The sequence below is a fragment of the Sciurus carolinensis genome, chromosome 4, assembly GCF_902686445.1.
Source record: "Sciurus carolinensis chromosome 4, mSciCar1.2, whole genome shotgun sequence".
Classification (NCBI taxonomy): Eukaryota; Metazoa; Chordata; class Mammalia; order Rodentia; family Sciuridae; genus Sciurus; species Sciurus carolinensis.
This window is the reverse complement of record NC_062216.1, coordinates 115074172-115098172: the sequence shown is the minus strand read 5'-3', so window position 1 is coordinate 115098172 and position 24001 is coordinate 115074172. Positions and strand designations below refer to the sequence as shown.

Sequence of the window (24001 nt, the reverse complement as noted above, 5' to 3'; positions counted from 1 at the left end):
TTGCCTCTTCTATGCTTTGTATTAAAATATAGCTGAAGTTTGAGTGTGGTTAATTTGTGTGTGAAACAGGGTCTGCTATCTTTTGGCTGGGGTTAGTTCAGGAGCAGAATCTCTACCCTGCAAAATTGCAGCATCCTGGTAGATTCACTGGGGAAGCACTAAGAGCTTAAAAAGAGTCTCTATTTTGTTATTGAGCGGATCTAGTACCACAGAGGTCAGGGGGAATCTAGGCTTCAACTCTCACCACTCCAGACGTATCTGGAGTCAAAACTGGTGGGAAAATAGGTTTCATCCAAAACAACTAGGAAGGAAGATAGAAGAAACATAATTGTTTCAAAAGTTCCATCTTTGAAATTCCTAAGATTGAGCAAAACTTTTATTTATTTTTATTTTTAAAATAATTTTGTTTTGGGGATTGAACCCAAGGGTGCTTTACCACTGACTTAAATTCACAGTCTTTTCTATCTTTTAATTGTGAGACAGGGTATTGGTAAATTGGTGAGGCTGACCTCAAACTTATGAACCTCCTACTTCGCCTCCCCTGTCACTGAGATTAGAGAATTTATAAAGAAGAAGCAATGAGATGCATAATAGGGTTGCAGAGATAATTAGTAATAACTTGAATAGCATGTTGATAAATGCTTCACTCCTAAATTTTCAGTTGTTGGCAGCTACTCTTTCTTTCAAATTGGTACTGGTGATTGAAATAAATACCTTGACTATACTAATCAGATGTGTTGAAGGTAAGATATATGGCCAGAGCAGGTCTTATTTTAAAGATAAAAATACTGAAGCATCCCCACCTAAAAAGGGAAGAGGAATCCTTCCAAAGATGTGCAAATAAAGGACCTCAGAAAACACGAGGAAACAGGTCAACCAGATGTACGTGAAACACAAGCAAGTAGAGTAACTACTCTCATATCTGATAAAGCAGACATAAAGCCAAAATTAATCATAAGGGACAAACAAGGGAACTTCAAACTGGTAAAGGGAACAATTGAACAAGAAGATATAATGATAGTAGATATTTATGCTCCTAATATCAGTTCATAATACTGTTACATGAAACAAAAGGCTTAGATAGATACCAATCATACTGAGTGATTTTTAACATATCTCTCTCACCAATAGATATGTTATACAGGCATATACTAACAAGGACACTTGAGTTCTAAAAAATACTACAAATCAAATGAATTTAACAGACATTTTATCCAAAACAGTGGAATATACTTTCTTGTCAGCTGCTAATGGCACATTCTCCAAAATAGATCAGCATTTAGGATACAGAGCAAGTCTTAGCAAATACAAAATAAATTATATATACTTGCATTTGTCAGACCACAAATGAATGAAATTGGAAATAAACAGCAAGAAAATTATAGAAACTGCATTAACATGGAGATTGAATAATACACTTTCTTTTGGTGGGGTGGGGTACCAGGGATTGAACTCAGGAGCACTCAACCACTGAGCCACATCCTCAGCCCTATTTTGGATTTTATTTAGAGACAGAGTCTCACTGAGTTACTTAGTACCTTGCTTTTACTGAGGTTGTCTTTGAACTCTTGATCCCCCTGCCTCAACATCCCAAGCAGCTGGGATTACAAGCATGCACCACCACACTTGGCTTAAACAATAAGCTTTTGATCAATGAATGGGTCATAGAAGAAATAACGGAAGAAATTTAAAGATTTTGACAGTGAGAATAGAGATATATATCAGAATCCTTTGGACTCAAAGCAGTTCTGAGGAGAGTTTATAGCTATTAGTACCTACACTAAAAAAATCAGAAAGATTCCAAATATACAACCTAATAATTCATCTCATTGTCTTACAAAACAAGAACAAACCAATTCCAAAACCAGTAGAAAGAAGTAAATATTTAAGATCATGGTTGGAATTAATGAAAGAGAATAAAAAACAATACAAAACTAGTGTAACAAAGAGTTTCTCCCTTAAAATGTTAAAAATTTGATAAAATCTTCACCACACTAATTAAAAGATAGAGATGGAAGTCCCAGATTTATAAAATTAGAGATGAATCAGGAAACATCACCATAGATATCACTGAAGTCCACAGGCTCTTTAGGAACTACTTTGAAGACATATTCCAATAAATTATAAAATCAAGAAGAAATGGACGGGGTGATCCAAGATGGCGGCCTAGAGGGAGACTGCACCCCCTGTCGCTCCAGAACCCAGGAGTTAAGAAGGGGAGGCATTGAGAGACTGGGACTGAAATGGAGCCACGGATGAGTCTGCCCACTGGGTAAAGCTCGGCCCGGGTGGCAGGCCCAGATAGAGGTGGCTTATCGGAGCCGGGCAGGGCAGCTAGAGTCATCCACAGGCAGCCCTGCGCACTCCGGCGGTGGGCCCCGCCCACACAGCCAGCTTCTCCAGGTTCTCGGAACAGAACTGGCCCGCTAGTGAGAGCCTTTCTGACCAGAACAAGCTCCAAGTCCCGGAGCCAGTGCAGCGCAGCGTACTCCGGCTCGCAAGCAGATTCAGGGACCAGGATAGGGCAGCCAGAGACTTCCCCAAGTAGCCTGTACCCCTGCAGTGGGAGGTGCCATTCAAGGCTAGCTTCTCGGAGCTGACCGCCCAGTGAGAGTCTTTCTACATAGAACCAGCCACAAGCCCCCGAACCAACAGAGAACTTCGATCCGCAAGCAGCCTCTGGGATCAGGGCAGGGCAGCTAGAGACCTCTTCAGGCGGCTCTGCCCACTCCGGCTGCAGGCTCTCTTCACGGGGCTATCCAAGATGGCAGCCTAGAGGGAGACTGCACCCCCAGTCGCTCCAGAACCCAGGAGTTAAGAAGGGGAGGCATTGAGAGACTCGGACTGAAATAGAGCCACGGGTGAGTCTGCCCACTGGGTAAAGCTCGGCCCGGGTGGCAGGCCCAGATAGAGGTGGCTTATTGGAGCCGGGCAGGGCAGCTAGAGTCTTCCCAAGGTAGCCTTCCACACTCCGGCAGTGGGCTCCTCCCACACGGCCAGCTGCACGGTGCAGGCTCAGAGTGAGAGCATTTCAGCACAGAGCCAGTTCCAAATCGTGGAACCAGTAGGGGGCTAGGGGCAGTTTTCTTCAGATACGCTGCTTTATCAGATTCCTCCAAGACATCAGGCTACTGAAGGCTGGGAGGTGATACACTGGAAATCTACCGGGACACTATCAGCCAATAGCGGAAAACTGCAATATCTCAGGGTCCCACTGACAACTCACCAATATGAGAAAACAAAGGAAGAAAATGTCCCAAACAAACCTAGATACTACATCAATAAAACCCAATGACAGCACAGCAGAAGAAATGTCAGAAAGGGAGTTCAGAATGTACGTAATTAAAACGATCAGGGAAGCTAATGAGGAGATGAAAGAGCAAATGCAGGCATTGAAGGAGGAGATGAAAGAGCAAATGCAGGCATTAAATGATCTCACCAATCAACAGTTAAAAGACCAAATACGGGACGCAAGAGATCATTTCAATAAAGAGTTAGAGATACTGAAAAAAAAACAAACTGAAATACTTGAAATGAAGGAAACAATAAACCAAGTTAAAAACTCCATAGAAAGCATAACCAATAGGATAGAACACCTGGAAGACAGAACCTCAGACATTGAAGACAAATTATTTAATCTTGAAAGCAAAGTTGGCCAAACAGAAAAGATGGTAAGAAATCATGAACAGAATCTACAAGAATTATGGGATATCATGAAAAGGCCAAATTTAAGAATTATTGGGATTGAGGAAGGCTTAGAGAAACAAACCAAAGGAATGAACAATCTATTCAATGAAATAATATCAGAAAATTTCCCAAATCTGAAGAATGAAATGGAAAACCAAGTACAAGAGGCTTATAGAACTCCAAACATACAAAATTACAACAGACCCACACCAAGGCACATTATTATGAAAATACCTAACATACAAAATAAAGACAGAATTTTAAAGGCTGTGAGAGAAAAGAATCAAATTACATTCAGAGGGAAACCAATAAGAATATCAGCAGATTTTTCAATCCAGACCCTAAAAGCCAGAAGGGCCTGGAACAACATATACCAAGCCCTGAAAGAAAACGGATGCCAACCAAGAATCTTATACCCAGCAAAACGTACCTTCAAATTTGACGATGAAATAAGATCCTTCCATGATAAACAAAAGCTAAAGGAATTTAAAAAAAGAAAGCCAGCATTACAGAACATTCTCAGCAAAATATTCCATGAGGAAGAGATGAAAAACAACGATGCAAATCAGCAACAGGAGGTGCTAGCCTAAAGGAATAGCCAAATAAAGGAGAAACCAAATCATGTCAAAAACAAATATGAGTCAATTGACTGGGAATACAAATCATATCACAATAATAACCCTGAATGTTAATGGCCTGAATTCATCAATCAAAAGACACAGACTGGCAGATTGGATTAAAAAGAAAAATCCAACAATATGCTGCCTGCAAGAGACTCATCTCATAGAAAGAGACACCCATAGACTAAAGGTGAAAGGATGGGGAAAAACATACCATGCACACAGACAAAGCAAAAAAGCTGGAGTATCCATCCTCATCTCAGATAATGTGGACTTCAAACCAAAAGTAGTCAGAAGGGATAAAGAAAGACATTACATGCTTCTTAAGGGAAGCATAAATCAGCAAGACATAACAATCATAAATATCTATGCCCCGAACATTAGCTCATCCACGTACGTCAAACAAATCCTTCTCAATTCCAGAAATCAAATAGACCACAACACAATTATACTAGGTGATTTTAACACACCTCTCTCACCACTGGATAGATCGTCCAAACAAAAATTGAATAAAGAAACTATAGATCTCAACAACACAATCAGCAATTTAGACTTAACGGACATATATAGAATATACCATCCAACAAAGAACGAATACACTTTCTTCTCAGCAGCACATGGATCCTTCTCTAAAATAGACCATATTTTATGCCACAAAGCTACTGTTAGCAAATACAAGAAGATAGAGATACTACCTTGTACTCTATCAGATCATAATGGATTGAAATTAGAAATAAATGACAGAATAAAAAACAGAAACTTCTCCAATACCTGGAGACTAAATAATACACTATTATATGATGAATGGATAACAGAAGACATCAGGAGGGAAATAAAAAAATTCTTAGAAGTAAACGAGAACAAAGACACATCATATCAAAATCTCTGGGACACTATGAAAGCAGTACTTAGAGGAAGATTTATTTCATGGGGTGCATTCAAAAAAAGAAGTAGAAATCAACAAATAAACGACTTAACACTACAGCTCAAAGCGCTAGAAAAAGAAGAGCAGACCAATACCAAAAGTAGTAGAAGAAAGGAAATAGTTAAAATCAGAGTCGAAATCAACGAAATCGAAACAAAAGAAACAATTGGAAAAATTAACAAAATAAATAGTTGGTTCTTTGAAAAAATAAATAAAATTGATAAACCCTTAGCCACACTAACAAAGAGAAAGAGGGAGAAAACTCAAATTACTAAAATTCGGAATGAAGAAGAAAACATCACAACAGACACGAGTGAAATACAAAACATATTTAGAAGCTATTTCGAAAATCTATACTACAACAAACAGAAAACCTCGAAGACATCAACAGATTTCTAGAGACATATGAATTACCTAAACTGAACGAGGAGGACATACACAACTTAAATAAACCAATTTCAAGCAATGAGATAGAAGAGGTCATCAAAAGCCTACCAACAAAGAAAAGTCCAGGACCAGATGGGTTCTCAGCCGAGTTCTACAAAACCTTTAAAGAAGAGCTCATTCCAATACTCCTCAAACTATTCCATGAAATAGAAGAGGAGGGAACCCTCCCAAACTCGTTCCATGAAGCCAATATCACCCTGATACCTAAACCAGACAGAGACACATCGAGAAAAGAAAATTTCAGACCAATATCCTTAATGAACATTGACACAAAAATTCTCAACAAAATTTTAGCAAATCGCATACAAATATATATTAAAAAGATAGTGCACCACGATCAAGTGGGTTTTATCCCAGGGATGCAAGGTTGGTTCAACATTCGGAAATCAATAAATGTCATTCACCATATCAACAGACTTAAAGTTAAGAATCACATGATTATTTTGATAGATGCAGAAAAAGCATTCGATAAAATACAGCATCCCTTCATGCTCAAAACACTAGAAAAAATTGGGGTAGTGGGAACATTCCTAAACATTATAAAGGCAATCTACGCTAAGCCCATGGCTAATATCATTCTAAATGGTGAAAAACTGAAAGCGTTCCCCCTAAAAACTGGAACAAGGCAGGGATGCCCTCTTTCACCGCTTCTATTCAACATCGTCCTTGAGACTCTAGCCAGAGCAATCAGACAAACCAAAGAAATTAAAGGGATACGAATAGGAAAAGAAGAACTCAAACTATCCCTGTTCGCTGATGACATGATTATATATTTAGAGGAACCTGGAAATTCCACCAGAAAACTTTTAGAACTCATAAGTGAATTCAGTAAAGTAGCAGGTTACAAGATCAATGCTCAAAAATCCAATGCATTTTTATACATAAGTGATGAATCTTCAGAAAGAGAAATTAGGAAAACTACCCCATTCACAATAGCATCGAAAAAAATAAAATACTTGGGAATCAATCTCACAAAAGAGGTGAAAGACCTCTACAATGAGAACTACAGAACACTAAAGAAAGAAATTCAAGAAAACCTTAGAAGATGGAAAGATCTCCCATGTTCCTGGATAGGCAGAATTAATATTGTCAAAATGGCTATACTACCTAAAGTGCTATACAGATTCAATGCAATTCCAATTAAAATCCCAATGATGTACCTTGCAGTAATAGAGCAAGCAATTATGAAATTCATCTGGAAGAATAAAAAACCTAGAATAGCTAAAGCAATCCTCAGTAGCAAGAGCGAAGCAGGGGGTATTGCAATACCAGATCTTCAACTCTACTACAAAGCAATACTAGCAAAAACGGCATGGTATTGGTACCAAAATAGACAGGTAGATCAATGGTACAGAATAGAGGACATGGACACAAACCCAAATAAATACAATTTTCTCATACTAGACAAAGGTTCCAACAATATGCAATGGAGAAAAGATAGCCTCTTCAACAAATGGTGCTGGGAGAATTGGAAAACCATATGCAACAGAATGAAATTAAACCCCTATCTCTCACCCTACACAAAACTCAACTCAAAATGGATCAAGGACCTCGGAATCAGACCAGAGACCCTGCATCTTATAGAAGAAAAAGTAGGTCCAAATCTTCAACTTGTTGGCTCAGGATCAGATTTCCTTAACAGGACTCCCATAGCACAAGAAATAAAAGCAAGAATCAATAACTGGGATAGATTCAAACTAAAAAGCTTTCTCTCAGCAAAGGAAACTATCAGAAATGTGAAGAGAGAGCCTACAGAGTGGGAGAATATCTTTGCCAACCATACCTCAGATAGAGCGCTAATTTCCAGAATCTATAAAGAACTCAAAAAACTCTACACAAAGAATACAAATAATCCAATCAACAAATGGGCTAAGGAAATGAACAGACACTTCACAGAAGAAGATGTACAAGTAATCAACAGATATATGAAGAGATATTCAACATCCCTAGTAATAAGGGAAATGCAAATCAAAACTACCCTAAGATTTCATCTCACCCCAATTAGAATGGCGATTATCAAGAACACAAGCAACAATAGGTGTTGGCGAGGATGTGGTGAAAAAGGAACACTCATACATTGCTGGTGGGTTTGCAAATTAGTGCAGCCACTCTGGAAAGCAGTGTGGAGATTCCTCAGAAAGCTTGGAATGGAAACACCATTTGACCCAGCTATCCCACTCCTTGGCCTATACCCAAAGGACTTAAATCAGCATATTACAGAGATACAGCCACATCAATGTTCATTGCTGCTCAATTCACCATAGCCAGATTGTGGAACCAACCTAGATGCCCTTCAGTTGATGAATGGATAAAGAAACTGTGGCATATTTATACAATGGAATATTACTCCGCAATGAAGAATGATAAAATTATGGCATTTGTAGGCAAATGGACGAAATTGGAGAATATCATGCTAAGTGAGATAAGCCAATCTCAAAAAACTAAAGGACGAATGATCTCGCTGATAAGCGGATGAGGACATATAATGGGGGTTGGGAGGGGTTAGCATTAGGTTTAGGGTTAGGTTTAGAGTTAGGCTAAGGAGAGCGGTAAGAATGAAGGAAAGAAGGACTGTATAGAGGGAAAAGAGGGGTGGGAGGGGTGGGGGGGAAGGGAAAAAAATAAACGTCATTATCCTATGTAAACGTAAAAAATAAATAAATAAAAAAAGAAGAAATGGACAAATTTCTAGACATATTTGCCCTACCAGTATTGAACCACAAGGATAAAGAAAACCTAAGCATATCAATACCAAGGAATGGGATAAAAGCAGTAAAAAGGCTTCCAAGAAAGAAAAGCCCATAACCAGATGGATTCACATCTAAATCCTACCAGTCCAGTAAAGAACTAATGCCAATGTTCCTCAAATTATTCCATGAAATAGACAGGTAGGGAAGCAATTCCAAATGGATTATTTTAAACCAGCATCACCCTGATGCCAAAATCATATAAGGAAATAAAAAGGAAAGAAAACTACTGATCTGTATCCCTGATTAACTTACATGCAACAATCCTTATTAAAATATTAGCAATTCATATTCAAAACACAATAAGATTCTATATAATGATCAAGTTTGTTCATTCCAGAGATATAAAAGTAGTTCAACATACACAAATCAATAAATGTAACTCATCACATAATAGAATTAATGGCATAAGTTAGATAATAATCTCAATACATGTAGAAAAACCTTAGACAAAATTCAGCATTCATTTGTGATAAAAACACTGAAGAAACTAAGGACAGAGAGAACTTGCCTCATCATAAAGGCTATATACAAAAAAAACAAAACCAACTTCATACTGAACAGGGAAAAGTGAAAGCGATTCCTCCAAAATCAGGAAAAAGTTGAGAATGTTCACTTTCAAAAATTCTATTTAATATAGTACTTGAAAGGAAGAAACCGAATTATCAATTTGCAGTGATACAATCCTACCTTTAGAAGACCTCCACTCCACCCGCCCCCCCCAAAAAAAACTCCACAGGAATAATTCTAGACCTGACAAATTCAGCAAAGTAGTAAGATATAAAATCAACACACCATATTAATAGTTTTTATATAAGTGAATGGATCAGCTGCAGAAGAAATCAGAAAAACAGTTCCATTCACAATAGCCTCAAAAAAATCATAGTACACCTAGTAATGAATCTAACCAAGGAGGTGGAAAACCTCTACATTGAAAATTATAGAACATGAAGAAATTGAAGAAGATATCAGAAGATGGAAAGTTCTTTCATGTTCTTGGCAGAATTAATATTATTAAAATGACCATAGTACCAAAAGCAATCCCCATGAAAACACTGATAATATTCTTCACAGAACTAGAAAAAAAAGTCTTAAAATTCATATGGAATAAGAGGGTTCAAGAGATATTTAAAAACAATAAAACAAGAAAAAGAGAGAAGGGAAGAAAAAAAAGGGAATTTCATCAAAACAGAAGATAAATCAGTGGAGTAGACTAAGGGGGTTGAGGAGGAAAAAGAAGGGATGAGAAAAGAAAAGAACTGTGTAAAGAATCTGAAAGAACTTTCTTATTTGTATGCATGGATGTGGCACAGTGGGTCTCTGCTTCAGGTATATCCACAGGACACTAATTTTATAGATAAATAAATATAAACAGTAAATGGATTGATGAGGAATTAGTGGAGTGGAGCAGGTTGGCTTCCATGCCTTTGTGATTATGTTGAAGTGTATCCTGCTGTTTTATTGTAACTAAAAAGAAGATTAAAAATTTAAAAATTCATATGGAAATATAAAAGATCCAGAATAGCCAAACAGTTAAAAGCAATAAGAGCAATGCTTGAGAGCATTACGACACCCAATTTCAAATACCACTACAGAACCATAGCAAGAAAACAGCATGGTACTAGCACAAAAATAGACATGTAAAACAATAATGGATAGAAGAGAAGACACAGAGACAAGTCCTCATAGATACAGTTATCTAAACCTTGACAAAGGCACCAAAAACATACATGGAGAAAAGGTAGTCTTTTAACAAGTAATGCTGGGAAAACTGTATCATCAGTATGTAGAAGAAGAAAACTAGTCCCCAACTCTCGCCCTGCATAAAAGTCAATGCCAAGTGGATCAAAGAGCTAGAAATTAGACCAGAAACTTAGCAACTGCAAGAAGAAAACAGAAAACAGAGGATCAACACTCCAACATTAAGGTGCAGGCAATGACTTAGCCAATAGGTCAGGAAATAATAACAAAAATTAATAAATGATGATGCATCAAATTAAAATCCTTCTGCACAGCAAAGGAAATAAGAGCATGAAATGAGAGCCTAAAAAAATGGAAGAAAATATTTTCCAGATATTCTTCTGACAGAGGATTAATATTCAAAATATACTCTGAAATGAAGAAAACTTAACACCATGATAATAATAATAATAACTCCAGCAGTAAATCCACAAATGAGTTAAACAGATATTTCTCAAATGACTGAGAAATATATAAAAAATATTCAATATTTTTAACCATCAGGGAATTGCATACCAAAACTGCACTGATTCGTCTCACTCAAGTTAGAATGGCAATCATCAAGAATGAAAATAATAATAAATGCTGATGAAGATGCAGGGGAAAAGAACACTTATACTCTGTTGATGGGATTGTAAGTTATTACAAGCATTATGAAAATCAATATGGAGTTTCCTCAAAAAATTAGATATGGAATCATTTTATGACATAGGTCTACCAGTTCCTAGTATTGCTCCAAAAAAATTAAAGATAGCAATGTTTGCACACCCACCTTTGTAGCAACCTAATTAATATTTGCAAAGTTATGGAAGTGTGATGGGCTGACAGATCTGGGTCCATGAGAACGTTTTAGACCAGAGGCTGCATTTTGTTCTGAGATTCTATGTTATGTAGGTAATAAGCTTCTCCCATGGGAACACACCTCCTCTGTTCCCATCATCAGTTACTTAGTGTGACATGTTTAGCAATATAAAATGACAATTCTTATGTAATGAAAAATTGCTCTTTTTTGATTCCTATTGCTCCTAAACAATGTACCATGTGAATGGTGATTGTGTGGATGTTAGTTACCATTCTTTAGTTTATACCTAGGTAAGGGTCGTTTTGACCCACGTCCCCCTCTGTTGATGATTTCATGATATTAGTTTGTAATTTTGAATCATAGCAATAGACACTTATGATTGATGTGATTTTGGGTATAAGAACCCCTACAACCCTATAGTCAGGGCTGTTCTCCCAATAGCCATTCTTTTGGGTATTGTATGAGACAGTCAGCCGGCTGACTTAATAAAGCCTCTCAGATTTGGACTTCTCAGTGGTGATGGGTCTGTTCTTAAGTTGAACCCCATAACAGAAGCAAGTGTCAATCAATGGAAGAATGTATAAGTAAAATGTATATGTAAACAATGCAGTTTTAGTTCACCATAAGGAAGAACAAAATTATGTCGTTTGTAGGTAATTGAGTGAAACTGGAGAACATAATGTTAAGTGAAAAATACTAAGTTAAAAAAATCAAGGGTCATATGTTTTCTCTCATATGCAGAAACCATACAGAGAAAAAGGAAAAGCAAAAGGCAATATCATAAAAATAGAAGTGTGCCCAATATAAAAGAGGAAAGGGATTGGAGGAGGGAGGAAGAAATGGAAAGGGAAGGTACTGGGGAATAAAACTGACTGAATTGTGTTATGTGCACTATGAATATTTCACAATGAATTCCCCTATTATGCCTAATTATAATGTATCAATAAAATGTTTTAAATAAAGAGTTGCAGTAGCTATTTGCATTTCTACCAGCGAGAATAAGAATTCCAGTAGCTGTACTATTTTGTCTTTTCATTGGTGGGAGAGGAATTATTTACCCACTCAACAGCTTTAAACATTATTGGAGTCTTCATAGTATTTACATATCTCCCCCGTGTATGTTTTTCAATCAATTTTTCAAGAAATTTAACCTTTTCATTCAAGTAATTAAATGCATGGATATATTTTACTTGATGGTATTTCTTTATTACCTTTAAAACTATGGGTTGCTAGCAATGACTATTTCATTTCTTTCTTTTCCACATATTTTACTGGTGCATTATAGTTGTACATAGTGATTTAAATTTGTTGTTACATATTCAGACATGCACACAATATAACAATATAATTTGGTCGATTTCACTCCCCAGCACTTCCCTTTCCTCCCTACCCTGTTCCTTTTCCTCTACTGATCTCCCTTTGATTTTCATGAGATCTGCCCTCACTTTCATTTCCTCTTTCCCTTCTATCTTCTGCATATGAGAGAAAGCATAAGATCCCTGGCCTCTGAGTTTGATTTATTTTGCCTAACATGATGGTCTCTAGTTCCATCCATTTTCCTACAAATGTCATGATTTCATTTTCTTTAAGGCCGAATAAAACTCCATTGTGTATATGTACCACATTGTTTTTATCATTCGTCTACTGATGGACACCTAGGCTGGTTCCATAGATTGGTCTTGTGAATTGTGCATGTATCACTTCAGTATGATGACTTTAATTCAGGGAAATGCAAATAAAAACCATGAGATTTTACATCACCCCAGTTAGAATGGCATCCATCAATAATATAAATAATAATAAACACTGGTTGAGGATATGAGGACAAAGGAACTGCTTTAGTTATCTTTTCCACAGCTGTGACCAAGAGACTTGACAAGAAGAATTTTAGAGGAGGAAAAGTTTATTTTGCTCATAGTTTCAGGTCTCAGTCTATAGATGGCCGGCTTTACTGCCCTGTGCCCAAAGTGAGGTGGATCATGATAGAAGGGTGTGGTAGAGGAAAGCATCTCAGGACACAACCGTCAGGAAATAGAGTGTGTCACTCAACAAAGGCATGCCCCCAAAGACCCACCTCCTCTAGCCACACCTTACCTGCCTACGGTCACCACCCAGTTAATCCGTTTAAGTGAATTAATGCACTGATTAGGTTAAGGCTCTCATAACCCAGTCATTTCACCTCAAAACTTTCTAGCCTGGTCTCACTCATGAGCTTTTGGGGGACACCTCATATCTAAACCATAACAGGAACTTTCATACATTGTTGGTGGGATTGCAAATTAGAAAGTTTTCTTAGAGCAATGAGAGTTAGAGATCAAAGGCAGACAGGCTATTTAAGAGACAACTGGTATACTTTGAGTAGAGCTCTTGCAAACACTTATTCAGTATATACAACTGGAAAATAAATGTTAGTTATACTTTTCCTTTCAGTTCCAGAGAGGAAGGAATTTTAGAAATGGGAGACATTGATGAACAATAAAGATTTTAATATTTTTAAAAATTTAGCATAATTTGCACATCACAGTCTCAAATAATACAGACTCATTTCTTGTATTTATACAAGTTACATTTATTCACAAATTCATAATTTATTTAAAATTAGGTGGAAATTTACTTCCACTAATCATTTCTCATCATAGCTTAGGCCTTTCTTCCTTTTATATTTCTTCCTTTTATATTTCCTCTTCTATTTTCTTAATATATGTTTCTTCCTTTTATATTTCCCATTATCTACTTACTAACAGGCTAGAAATTGGAAAAAAACTTACTTGTTCTAAGTAGTTAAATATAGTAAATATATTACTGAATTTCTCAGTTATTAATAATTCTTTTTGATATAAAGAAAAGGGGAAGAAATTACAGTTTTTATCTCTATTAAATGATTCCTGAATTTACCTCCCATCAGATTTTTAAAAGATCTAAACATACTTAGAGTTTAAACATAAAAAATAAGTTTAACAAATAAGCATTATACTATCTCAGGATATAAAATAAATATTCTACATGGTTACATTTGGTGAATAAATTAAGATGCAGGCAAGAGTGTTCACAGGAAAATCTGAGATATTTTAGCATCAGAATTTTTGTCAGATATCAAATATTCTAAATCAAATTTTTTTGAGTATAGATACTGTCTATAAGGTTGAAATTATTGTGCATTTAAAATGCAGTTCCTGATTGCAAACTAAACCAAATAGTGATAACTGAAGGATATTTCTTTGATAACTCTACTTCTATTTCAAATATAATATTCTTAAAGCACTATAGTCTTATGAAAACTGTTTGCACAAGCATACTCTCCATTGGAAGAGTATATTTGAATATTCTCAATGCTCCTATGAATATTTATCTAGATACATAAATTTAAAATTTGTCACTGTTGTTTTAACCTTGGGTTCATTTGTTTGCATGGAGATCTGACAAATTACATTTCCTTTGAAATATTTTGGGACAAAATCTATGTAGCAATTCGGTAAGTCAAAAAAATCCTACCATTAAGAAATTTTCTGTAAGATCACCAATTATTTTCTGTGGAAACTAATTCATACACAAATATTGATAGAGCAAATTTACAAATCTTTTATGGAAAGTTCTTTTGGTCACACTGACAAAAGATACCACTCAAAGGAAAAAGAGTCAAAACATTCTGTTTTACATGCATGTCTCTAGTCATTGTATGTAATTTTAAGATTCAATTCACTTAGTTTGAAAAATAATATACCCTATTAGAGCCATATGGACTTAATTTTATGTATGACATTCCTTAAATCTAAGGAGTACTCTAAAAGGATCTTACTGTTATTTTGCATGCTAACTGACATAGAGCCAGAGAGATTTCAACTTCATTTTGCTAACAATGCATGAGGTTTGTGAATAGTAAGAAACCGTTTTTATTTGTGTGTTTATATAAATTCATATTTTTATTTTTTGTCATTTGCAGATTATCTAAACCCTATACGCTATATATATTGTATGGATACACACGCACAACAACATCTGTCATTCAGTCTTGAAGATGAAACTACTACATTTCACAAAACATGGAAGACTATAAGTAATCCTCAAGTGTTAGCTATAATTTTTATCAAAGAACTGCCATATTAATAAGTTTTAATCTTTCTGACATTCCTTTAATCTGTTTTTGAAAATACATAATCTCTCTAAGGCTCGTTAAAAATTTGAAACTGTCAAACAGAGTAATTAATGAAATATTATTAAATCGATTTGCTTCAAGTTTCCACTAAACACTGAATTTTTTAAAATTAGATTTCACTTTCTGCATACACTAGTAATAAGCTCTTTGGGTGATCAAATCTAGGAAGTGTTTTAGACTATAGAATATATGACTAATTGAATCCCTGAATATGAGAAGAATATTGAAAAGAAACATGGAAATCCCACTGTATCCCTCTGACCAGAATTTTGAAAGGAAATAAATGCAGGAACAAAATAAATAAAGGCAAATTATTTTAACCAAAATCAAAAATTATCTTTTTTATGTGCTCTCAGCATGAAGAGAAATAGGGATAAGTGTTAGACTTAGGAGATTAGCCAGACCACAACAAAAATCATCAGTCAAGAAAAAGTTCATGAGATTTTGAATATAGATATGGAACAGTTCTGTGACACACTCCACTCATTTCACTCATAACCTTAGTAATTCATTAAAATGATTCACTTCATTGAGAAAACTTTAATATTTTTAGTCATGTGCTTAAAAGCATCTTTCACTTGTTTGTTTCTCAGTGTATAAATGAAGGGATTCAACATGGGGGCAACAGAAGTACTGAGCAGAGCTATCCCTTTATTTAAAGACACTCTTTCCTTGGCAGAGGGTTTCACGTACATGAAGATGCAGCTGCCATAAGAAATGGACACAACAACCATATGAGAAGAACATGTAGAAAAGGCTTTCTTCCTCTGTTGAGAAGAAGGTATTCTCAGAATAGTCCTGATGATGTTTATGTAGGAGAGAATTACTAACACCAGAGTAACCAGGAGTGTCAGAATGGCTGAGAAAAGCATCATTAATTCTATTAGATCTGTGTCTGTGCAAGAGAGCTGAAGTATAGGGGAGACATCACAGAAGAAATGATCTACAGTATTGGTTTGCACAGAAATCAAGCTGGAGACCCATAATGAGTGGTGGAAAAATGATCAGGAAACCAGCCACCCACGAAGCAAAGACCAGCAAGTTGCAGACTGTGCCTCTCATGATGGTCATGTAGTGCAAAGGCTTGCAGATAGCCACATAGCGGTCATAGGACATGGCAGCCAGAAGAAAAAATTCAGTTGCCCCCAAGAGAATAGTAAAAAATAGCTGTGCTGCACAATCATTATAAGAAATGGTCTTATCACCTGTTGCCATAGTAACAAGAAATTTGGGGATACAGACAGTTGTGAATGAAATTTCTAAAAATGAGAAATTCCGGAGGAAGAAGTACATGGGTGTCTTGAGATGAGAATCCAGCAGGGTGAGGGCAATGATGGTTAGGTTCCCGGTAACACTCAACATATAGGTGAAAAAAAGGAGAAGAAAAATCACCACCTGTAATTGTGGATCGTCTGTTAGTCCAAGAAGAACAAAGGCTGTTACCATGGTGTGGTTTCTCATAGCTGATTTCTATCAATAAATAAATAAGGAAAAAAATTATAAATGAAGAGGCGAGTTCTTCATGAGATACATTTACTTCTTGAGATCTTTCATAAATATGCTACCCACGCTCTCCTTTGATATTGCATTCAGCAGTAGTAGCCTAGAATATTTTGCTCATATAATTTTACTCAAAATTTTACTAAATAATTGCAAGTCTCTGATCTGCTTTATTTCACAAAGTCCATAAATACAAGCATTCCAAAAGGATAATATATTGCATTGATAAAGTCATTTAAGAATAAATGCAAAGGCATATAAAAAGTATCATATTATTTTAGCTTTTATCCTCTTTACTCTATTTTGAATATTTTCTTCGAGATATTTACTTTATTATTATTATTGTATATCATCTGGCATCTTATTCTTCTTTACTAAATGTCCTATAAGCAACATAGAGTTGTCTTCAACATCTTTAGCTCATAAACCATTGAGATTTAATATCCTAGTCAAATTTGTGGACACTCTCCATGATTTACATCCTCATGAATACTTTTAGGTCTGCTTTCCTGTTTTTCCTGAATACTCGAATTTATTTATCTTTCTGAGCCTTCCTTCCATTTTCTCCCTTATTTTATCTTATAAATATTATCGTTTGTTGGTTTACTTTGATATTATTTTAGATTGACAAATCGTAATTGTCTATATGTCACTTACCCAGGTATCTCACTTACCCTGGTTGTTCTCTTTCCTCTGATACACACCTAAGCAGATATAAAGCATATCCTCATGTACGATGCTTGTCTTGGTTATGTAAGATATTTCACTGAATATTTGCAGTGACAGAGGAGGGGTCTACAAAACAAAATAAAATGTTAAATATAAACTGTTCGTTAGGCATCCCTGATAGATTTATTAGCATCACTGCTCTGTAGCCTTCTCCCTGTTGCCACTGTAGCCTGTAGCCTCTTTTCTTCTGAGTCTTATGCACCTTCTCAATTTTCTTTCTGATTGAGCATATAACAATCAAAAATTATGCTAACATTTTAATTTTTTTCTTCCTGCTCTTCCGTTGTTTTTTTTTTTTTTTTTTTTTTTTTTTGGTGCAAGGGAAGGACGGGGAGGCTCTTCTAGATAATGTGTAGGATCTCGTGTTTGTCACCTGAAAAGTCTAACACCAATTTTAACAAAAATAACAATATCTTCCCTAAGAGGAATATTGGATCATAAATTAAACCTTATTTAAGCCTTATTGTATTTTATATATTCCAGTTCTGATGTCAAAAAATGTACAAGAATTTCTAGCAATTATATGATTATAAGAAAATTAAGTTTTGTCATAATTTCTCTTCTCTTTCACTTTTCCTTTCCTCTCTCACTGTCTTCAATTGGTGATTTTTCTAAATTTTCTATATGTCTATATTCTGGTTATTTAACCACAATTCACATTCAGTATGATTTTTTTCAAATTCAAGCTTACCATGTATATTAAAGGTTAAAGGGCATAAGTAAACCTCAATCAACAAAAGATGAGGGTGCCAAAGTCTGAAGTCAGAAGTAGATTCAGACATGGATACAGTTTTTTAAATTACAGATCATATAAACTATTTTAAAAACTTCTTGAAGTCATTAGCTTGTTTCTTAATCATATAATAAAATTCTTGCTAGACAACAGCAAAATAGTCTTGTGTTTCTATTCTTATAATCCCAGAGGTATCCGTGACTGATTAATTTACCAGTGAGATAAGAGATTCCTTCAGGATATGAAAACACGATCTTATGGAAAATTTTTAAATTGTATTGAATTAATAATAAAAGTCTCTCAAGTGTAGGACAAATCCACCTTTTCAGTTTCATGTTTCACAATATTCATGATTTCCATATGTACAAGAGGCATATGCAATTACAAATATCAGAAGGAAAAATGCATTTATCTAATCAGGTTCTATTGCAACTGTGAAGAATACCTGTTCAAAACTGGATTGTTGCAAAATGAAAAGTTCCAAGTTTCATATAGCACAATCAACTCCTTAGTCTAACTTCCAAAGCAGTCAGCTTAATGCATGCATTACAAAAAATTAGTTCTAACTTCATTCCATACTATTTCAGTGATTTCACAAAAGAAGCAGTTTTTTTCCTTTAGGTTCATACTATAAAGTTTATAAGGTTAAAATAAGATATAATTTTTCCAAACCTTAATTTCTTTAGGAATTTCATTCTCAATTATCTTCTTTTGATGTCAGTCCCAGAACCGAGGCAATTTCTGAATGTTTCATAGTCAACATGTTTTTATGTTACTTTAATGCATATTTCTGTCTTGATTTTGTAACCAAAACTACATGAGCACAAACAATATACACTCAGGATGTGTAAGCTCAAAGATTTTATCACAACAAGAATTTAATATCACTTCATTTTTTATTTTTATTAAAAGAGGCAATATTCTCCACTTGTGTTATATTAATTCTGAAGTATATTTTCTTTAGTTGCACATAAAATATTTGTTTTTTTTTAAGTTCAGAAAGGAGGAGAACAGAGGAGATTTGGGGCTCATTAACTTTGAGATGTTTCTAGCCCATATGAGGCATACAAAACTTGTTTTGTAGTTGTTAGGATTGCAAAAACTACAATCCTTTTGTACACTGTGCCACATCTCTCAAGAGGACTGACTTAAAAAAATTTTTTTAAAGAAGAAAGCAATTCCCTAGAGAATACAGTACTGGGATGTTAAGAACAGACTGCAGTGATTTTATTGACTGGAGAAAATGCTATAACCTAAATTAGCTCAAGTTTAAAAACAAGACAAAACTAAATTTTTGTGGTGGCTATATGCTATTAATCAACAAGGGGCGGGTAAAGAAACCTAATTTAGCTTATACGTGCATAGCAAATGCTCATTTCAAACAAGAATAAAACAAATTACCTTATATATATGTGAATATACTTAAGGGCATTATTCAAAATTTTGAATTCTGATTGATTCTGATTGACTTATATTGTGTTTCCCTAGTTCAACCTCTAAGGCCATCCTCTTGGTCAGATAATTTAACAGATTTAATCAGGTTTAGAATCTAGAAAGGACATAACAAGTGGAATTACATTAACATTTAAAGTTCAGAACCGTAAAGATTTGTATTCAAGGAAAATTAGGACAGTATGGTTTCTTAGACACATGAAAGTAACATGCATTTGCTTTCTTCTTTGCTTGTCTGCATCCAATCGGTAGACAAATTTTGTTGATTGTACATAATAATTATATTTCAAACACATTGTCTGCATTTCCACTAATAAGTAAACACTGGGTGCTATAATATTTAAGTTTTGAAAATCATTGTGGCAATACACATGAGACACTTAAAATGAGTTTAATAAGGTATAATACACAACAGAAAATGCAATCATCATAATTATACAGTTTGGTCTCTTCATAAACTGAATATACCTGCATGATCAGCAAATGAAAAAAAAAAAACAAAAAAACAAAAAAACAAAAAAACAGAAATTTGCCAGTAATCCAGAATCTTACTCCCATTAACCCTTCAAGATTGACTATTATCCTTAAGTTCAATGGAACAAGTTATTTTTGCCAATTTTAGTAAAATTGAATATATAAATCCACATTGGCAAATAAAGAGTGGAGAATCACATGGGAAGTTTTTATTGCTAGGTCTGGATATAATTCTCAAACTTTCTTTGACAAGAACTCAGTTTTATAGGCTACCTATGCAAAGGAGTCAGCATAATTTTTGTAGATGGGTCCAGTAGAAAGTTTCTGGGAATAAATGGCCGTATCTGCTATAATCCCCTTCATTAGAATCCAATCGACCTTCATCTACACCTTCAATTTAATAACCTGTGGTGACCTTACTTTACTTTCTTCACTTATCCAATCCATTGTCTATAGAGAATTTAAAATTTGTTTTCTAAAGTGTTATTCATACCAGGCCACTTCTTTACCAGTCATGAAACCTACCTGAGATGCAGGTTATATTTGGTCTGCAAAACATTCCGACTGTTCTAACTACTTGTCTGCATGTCTTTCAGCTCTTATTAACTGTGCTATCCATGGTAGCCATGTCTTTTCACTGCTCCAGTTCTTGGTTAACTCTCTCTTCCTATCTTTATCCTCACTCTACCTGCAAATATCAGGCCTCAGATTAAATATCATTTCCACACAAAAAGAAATGTTTTAGGGGGCAGAATACATTTGAGAAGACACTTTTCTTCCTTATGTCTTTTATCTCAGTCTTGACTTTCTCTTTACCCAACCAACATTCATTTTACACGTCATTTATTCACACTAAAAAAAAAATCTCTGAATCTCCTACAACATTCTCAGGGCAGAAGCTGTGCCTACTGCATTATTCATCCCTTAAGATCTGGAATAATCTCTGCATCAAGTGGGAAGTGAATACTTATGTGTTTAAAGACAAAACAGTAGAATTATTTGGATATGAGAACAGTAGAAGGTAATTCTGAAATTCTGAATAAGATGGAATATGAATTAAAATATGCTATTGACTAAGAAAGCATAACTAGAAGAATCCTGGGAGTAATCACAGATAACACTTGGAGGAGGTAGTAATGATGACTAATTTTTAAATATCCAATTCAGCAAGTCATCTATATAACCATGGTCTCCCAATACAGCTCTTCCAAAATTTCAAATAAAATAGCAAACACAACAGGATGGTAGAGTGCTTTCCTGGTATGTTTGGAGTCCTGGGTTTGATTCTCAGAAATGCAAAACAAAATACAAAAACTCACCAACACTAAAAAATCAATAAATCAAAAAGGCAGCTCTGGAAGCATTTGAAAATAACGCTAAGGTGAAGTGTTTTAAAATAAGAATAAGACATCGAGTTTTATGTGAGAAATGCACAAATCACTTCACCATTGAACAAAATGATCCTCATTGCTCCCTAGCTTCTTTCCCTATCTTAGAGAAACTGAGTGTATATTAACCAGAAGACTCCTCATTATAACTCTAAAGAATTGTGTGTGAGAAAGTGACTTAATTGGTCTTTCCTAAATTATGAGTTCACTAAGTTTATTATTATGCCATTCAGGCAGATTGCCATGTTATGTTATGAAGATAGGAAGAGAGTTAACCAAGAGTTGAAGCAATGAACAGTCAGGTCTGCAGTGGATAACGTAGTAAATAAATAAGGAGTTGAAAGATGTGCAGTCATGTAGTTAGAACAGTTGGAATGTTTTGCTGACTAAATATTACCTGCATCTCAGATAGGTTTCATGACCTAATTCTGGTAAAGTATGAATTACATTTTAGAAAACACAATTTAAATTCTCTATAGACATGATTGAATAAGTGAAGGAAGTAAAGTAAGGCCACAAAAGGTTATTAAATTGAGGTTGTAGATAAAGGAAGATTGATTATAAATTTTTAAAAGATTAAATTAAAAAAATATGTTATTAATACTATAATGTACTCCAAGTTCAGTAAGTCAAAAATGCCTGAACTATTAATGAAAATTAGTCACTTTCTGCCCTAGATCTTCCCATCATAAGTTCTGCCACTCAGAGAATTTCAACGGTTAAGGAATTTTCCCCCTCTTAAGTTTTCCACTTACAGATTAGTTATTGGCTTTTGAATATGGAAGATGAGCATTTGATTTTCTAATGTCTCCAAGCCCTTCTATATACATTTCCTCTGTATTTCATTTTCAACTGGGGAAGAACTGACACTCTAAAAATATCCGTGTGCTGTATGTGTATGTGGAATACCTCTCCATTTATTTGGTTCTGTGATTTTGTTCACCAGAGTTTTATAGTTTTCCTCACTAGTTTTTGATAATTTTATCACTTATACCTAAGTTGGTAGTTTTAAAAAAATACTTCTACTTTATTCCTCTCCAACCCTGCTTTTCAAGAATTTTCTGGTGAATCTCAAATTTACACTTATTTAGATGGTAAGTGGTCCTCATTGTTAAGTTTACAATATTTCCCCAAACACCAAGTTATGCAAGGTGGGCTCTACTTGAAATGTAAGTCATTTGAAACTTCACTCCCACGGGAGCCTGTGCGGTGGTCACAGGTTCCTCCTCTTAGAAGGCATCCGACTGGAGAACTATAGTTCAGTTCCACCTACTTACAACCATGAAGATCTTCAAAAATGATTCTCCTCCATGTCCTCTCAATAGTTTAGTGCACTTGCAACATCCCCTTCTCATCTCCTTGTGAAAATGGGACATCTGCAAGTGCCACAGTTCTACCTGCTTTGTGCCCTCCATAAAGTATAGAAGTGGTTACATGTAGGTGACTGGGATTTTTTCTACCTTTTTGGTAAATTTTATCATGAGTGGTTCATTTTCAGACTTATTTATAAGTTTTTCCTTCTTAAACATATTCTAAACCAATACATAACATTTCAAACCAGTACATACTTATGGGGTACCATGTGACATTTTGATACATGAATACATTGTGCAATGTTTCAATCAGTTTAAACATATCTGTCCTCCTCAAATACTTTTAATTTATATATGGTAAAAATATTCAAAATATTTCCTCATTTTTAAATACACAGCACATTATTGTTATCTATGGTCACTCTACTTTGCAATAACACACCAGAACTTCATTCTCTTATCTGACTATAACAGTACCCACTGACCATCCTCTCCCTATCTCCTTGATTATTTCTAGCCTCTACTAATCATCACTGAAATGCTTCTTTTCTTAACCTTTTCCCCAGCTGAATTTGCTTAATAAGTGAAAAGTTTCACTCCACACTTATCACATATTTTAAACAATAGTTTCAGTAAATATAACATGAATTTCTATGATTTTTAAAATAATGATTTAATAGCTTAAGAAAACGTATAAAATTATAATAGGTTTTTGTAATTTTGGAGATTTGTGGAAGTTCTAACTATAAGACCTTTCTGTACTTAAAAATCAATTTGGTTGTGGAAATGGTTATGTCAAGTCATCTTAACTTGGAGGAGCTGAGTTCTGGATACCTCTCAAAGAAGTAAGTGCATGTTAGGAAAACAGTATCATTGGTGTCCCTAACATTTTTGTTATTTAAATTCCAGATACACATGCATTTTTTTCCTTCCATATATTGCTAAATAGGATATTTTTTGAGGTTATTTTTGGAACTTCCTTACATTCTTATAAGCCAATAAACAATATTGACTTATTCTCATGATATGTGTGGAAATTATTCTTTTAAAAAGTAAGTTGGAGTAAAAACTGATTTGAAGTGAAAAAAATAAAATGTAACTCAAGTTTGGCAAAGGATCTCTTTCAATTCTGTTCCTGGAATTCAGTACCATTCTGGAATGTCAAAGGATTAAAGTTTGAGAAAATCCAGAAACTACTTCTGATCTGAATATTGACTTCTTAATAATTTAATGGTAATCATCAAAGGTTCCATAAATGGTTTGCAGAGAAGTTAGTATTTAAAAGTGAAAG

General features: G+C 34.9%; 1 protein-coding gene across 1 annotated transcript; it reads right to left on the bottom strand.

Moving 5' to 3' along the window:
- Positions 1–15642: 15642 nt before the first annotated feature.
- Positions 15643–16585, bottom strand: LOC124982606 (olfactory receptor 6C74-like). The gene is given in 2 exon segments (XM_047549522.1): positions 15643–16077; positions 16079–16585. Coding segments are annotated over 2 exon segments (939 nt in total). The 5' UTR covers positions 16583–16585.
- Between the last annotated feature and the right edge of the window lie 7416 nt (positions 16586–24001).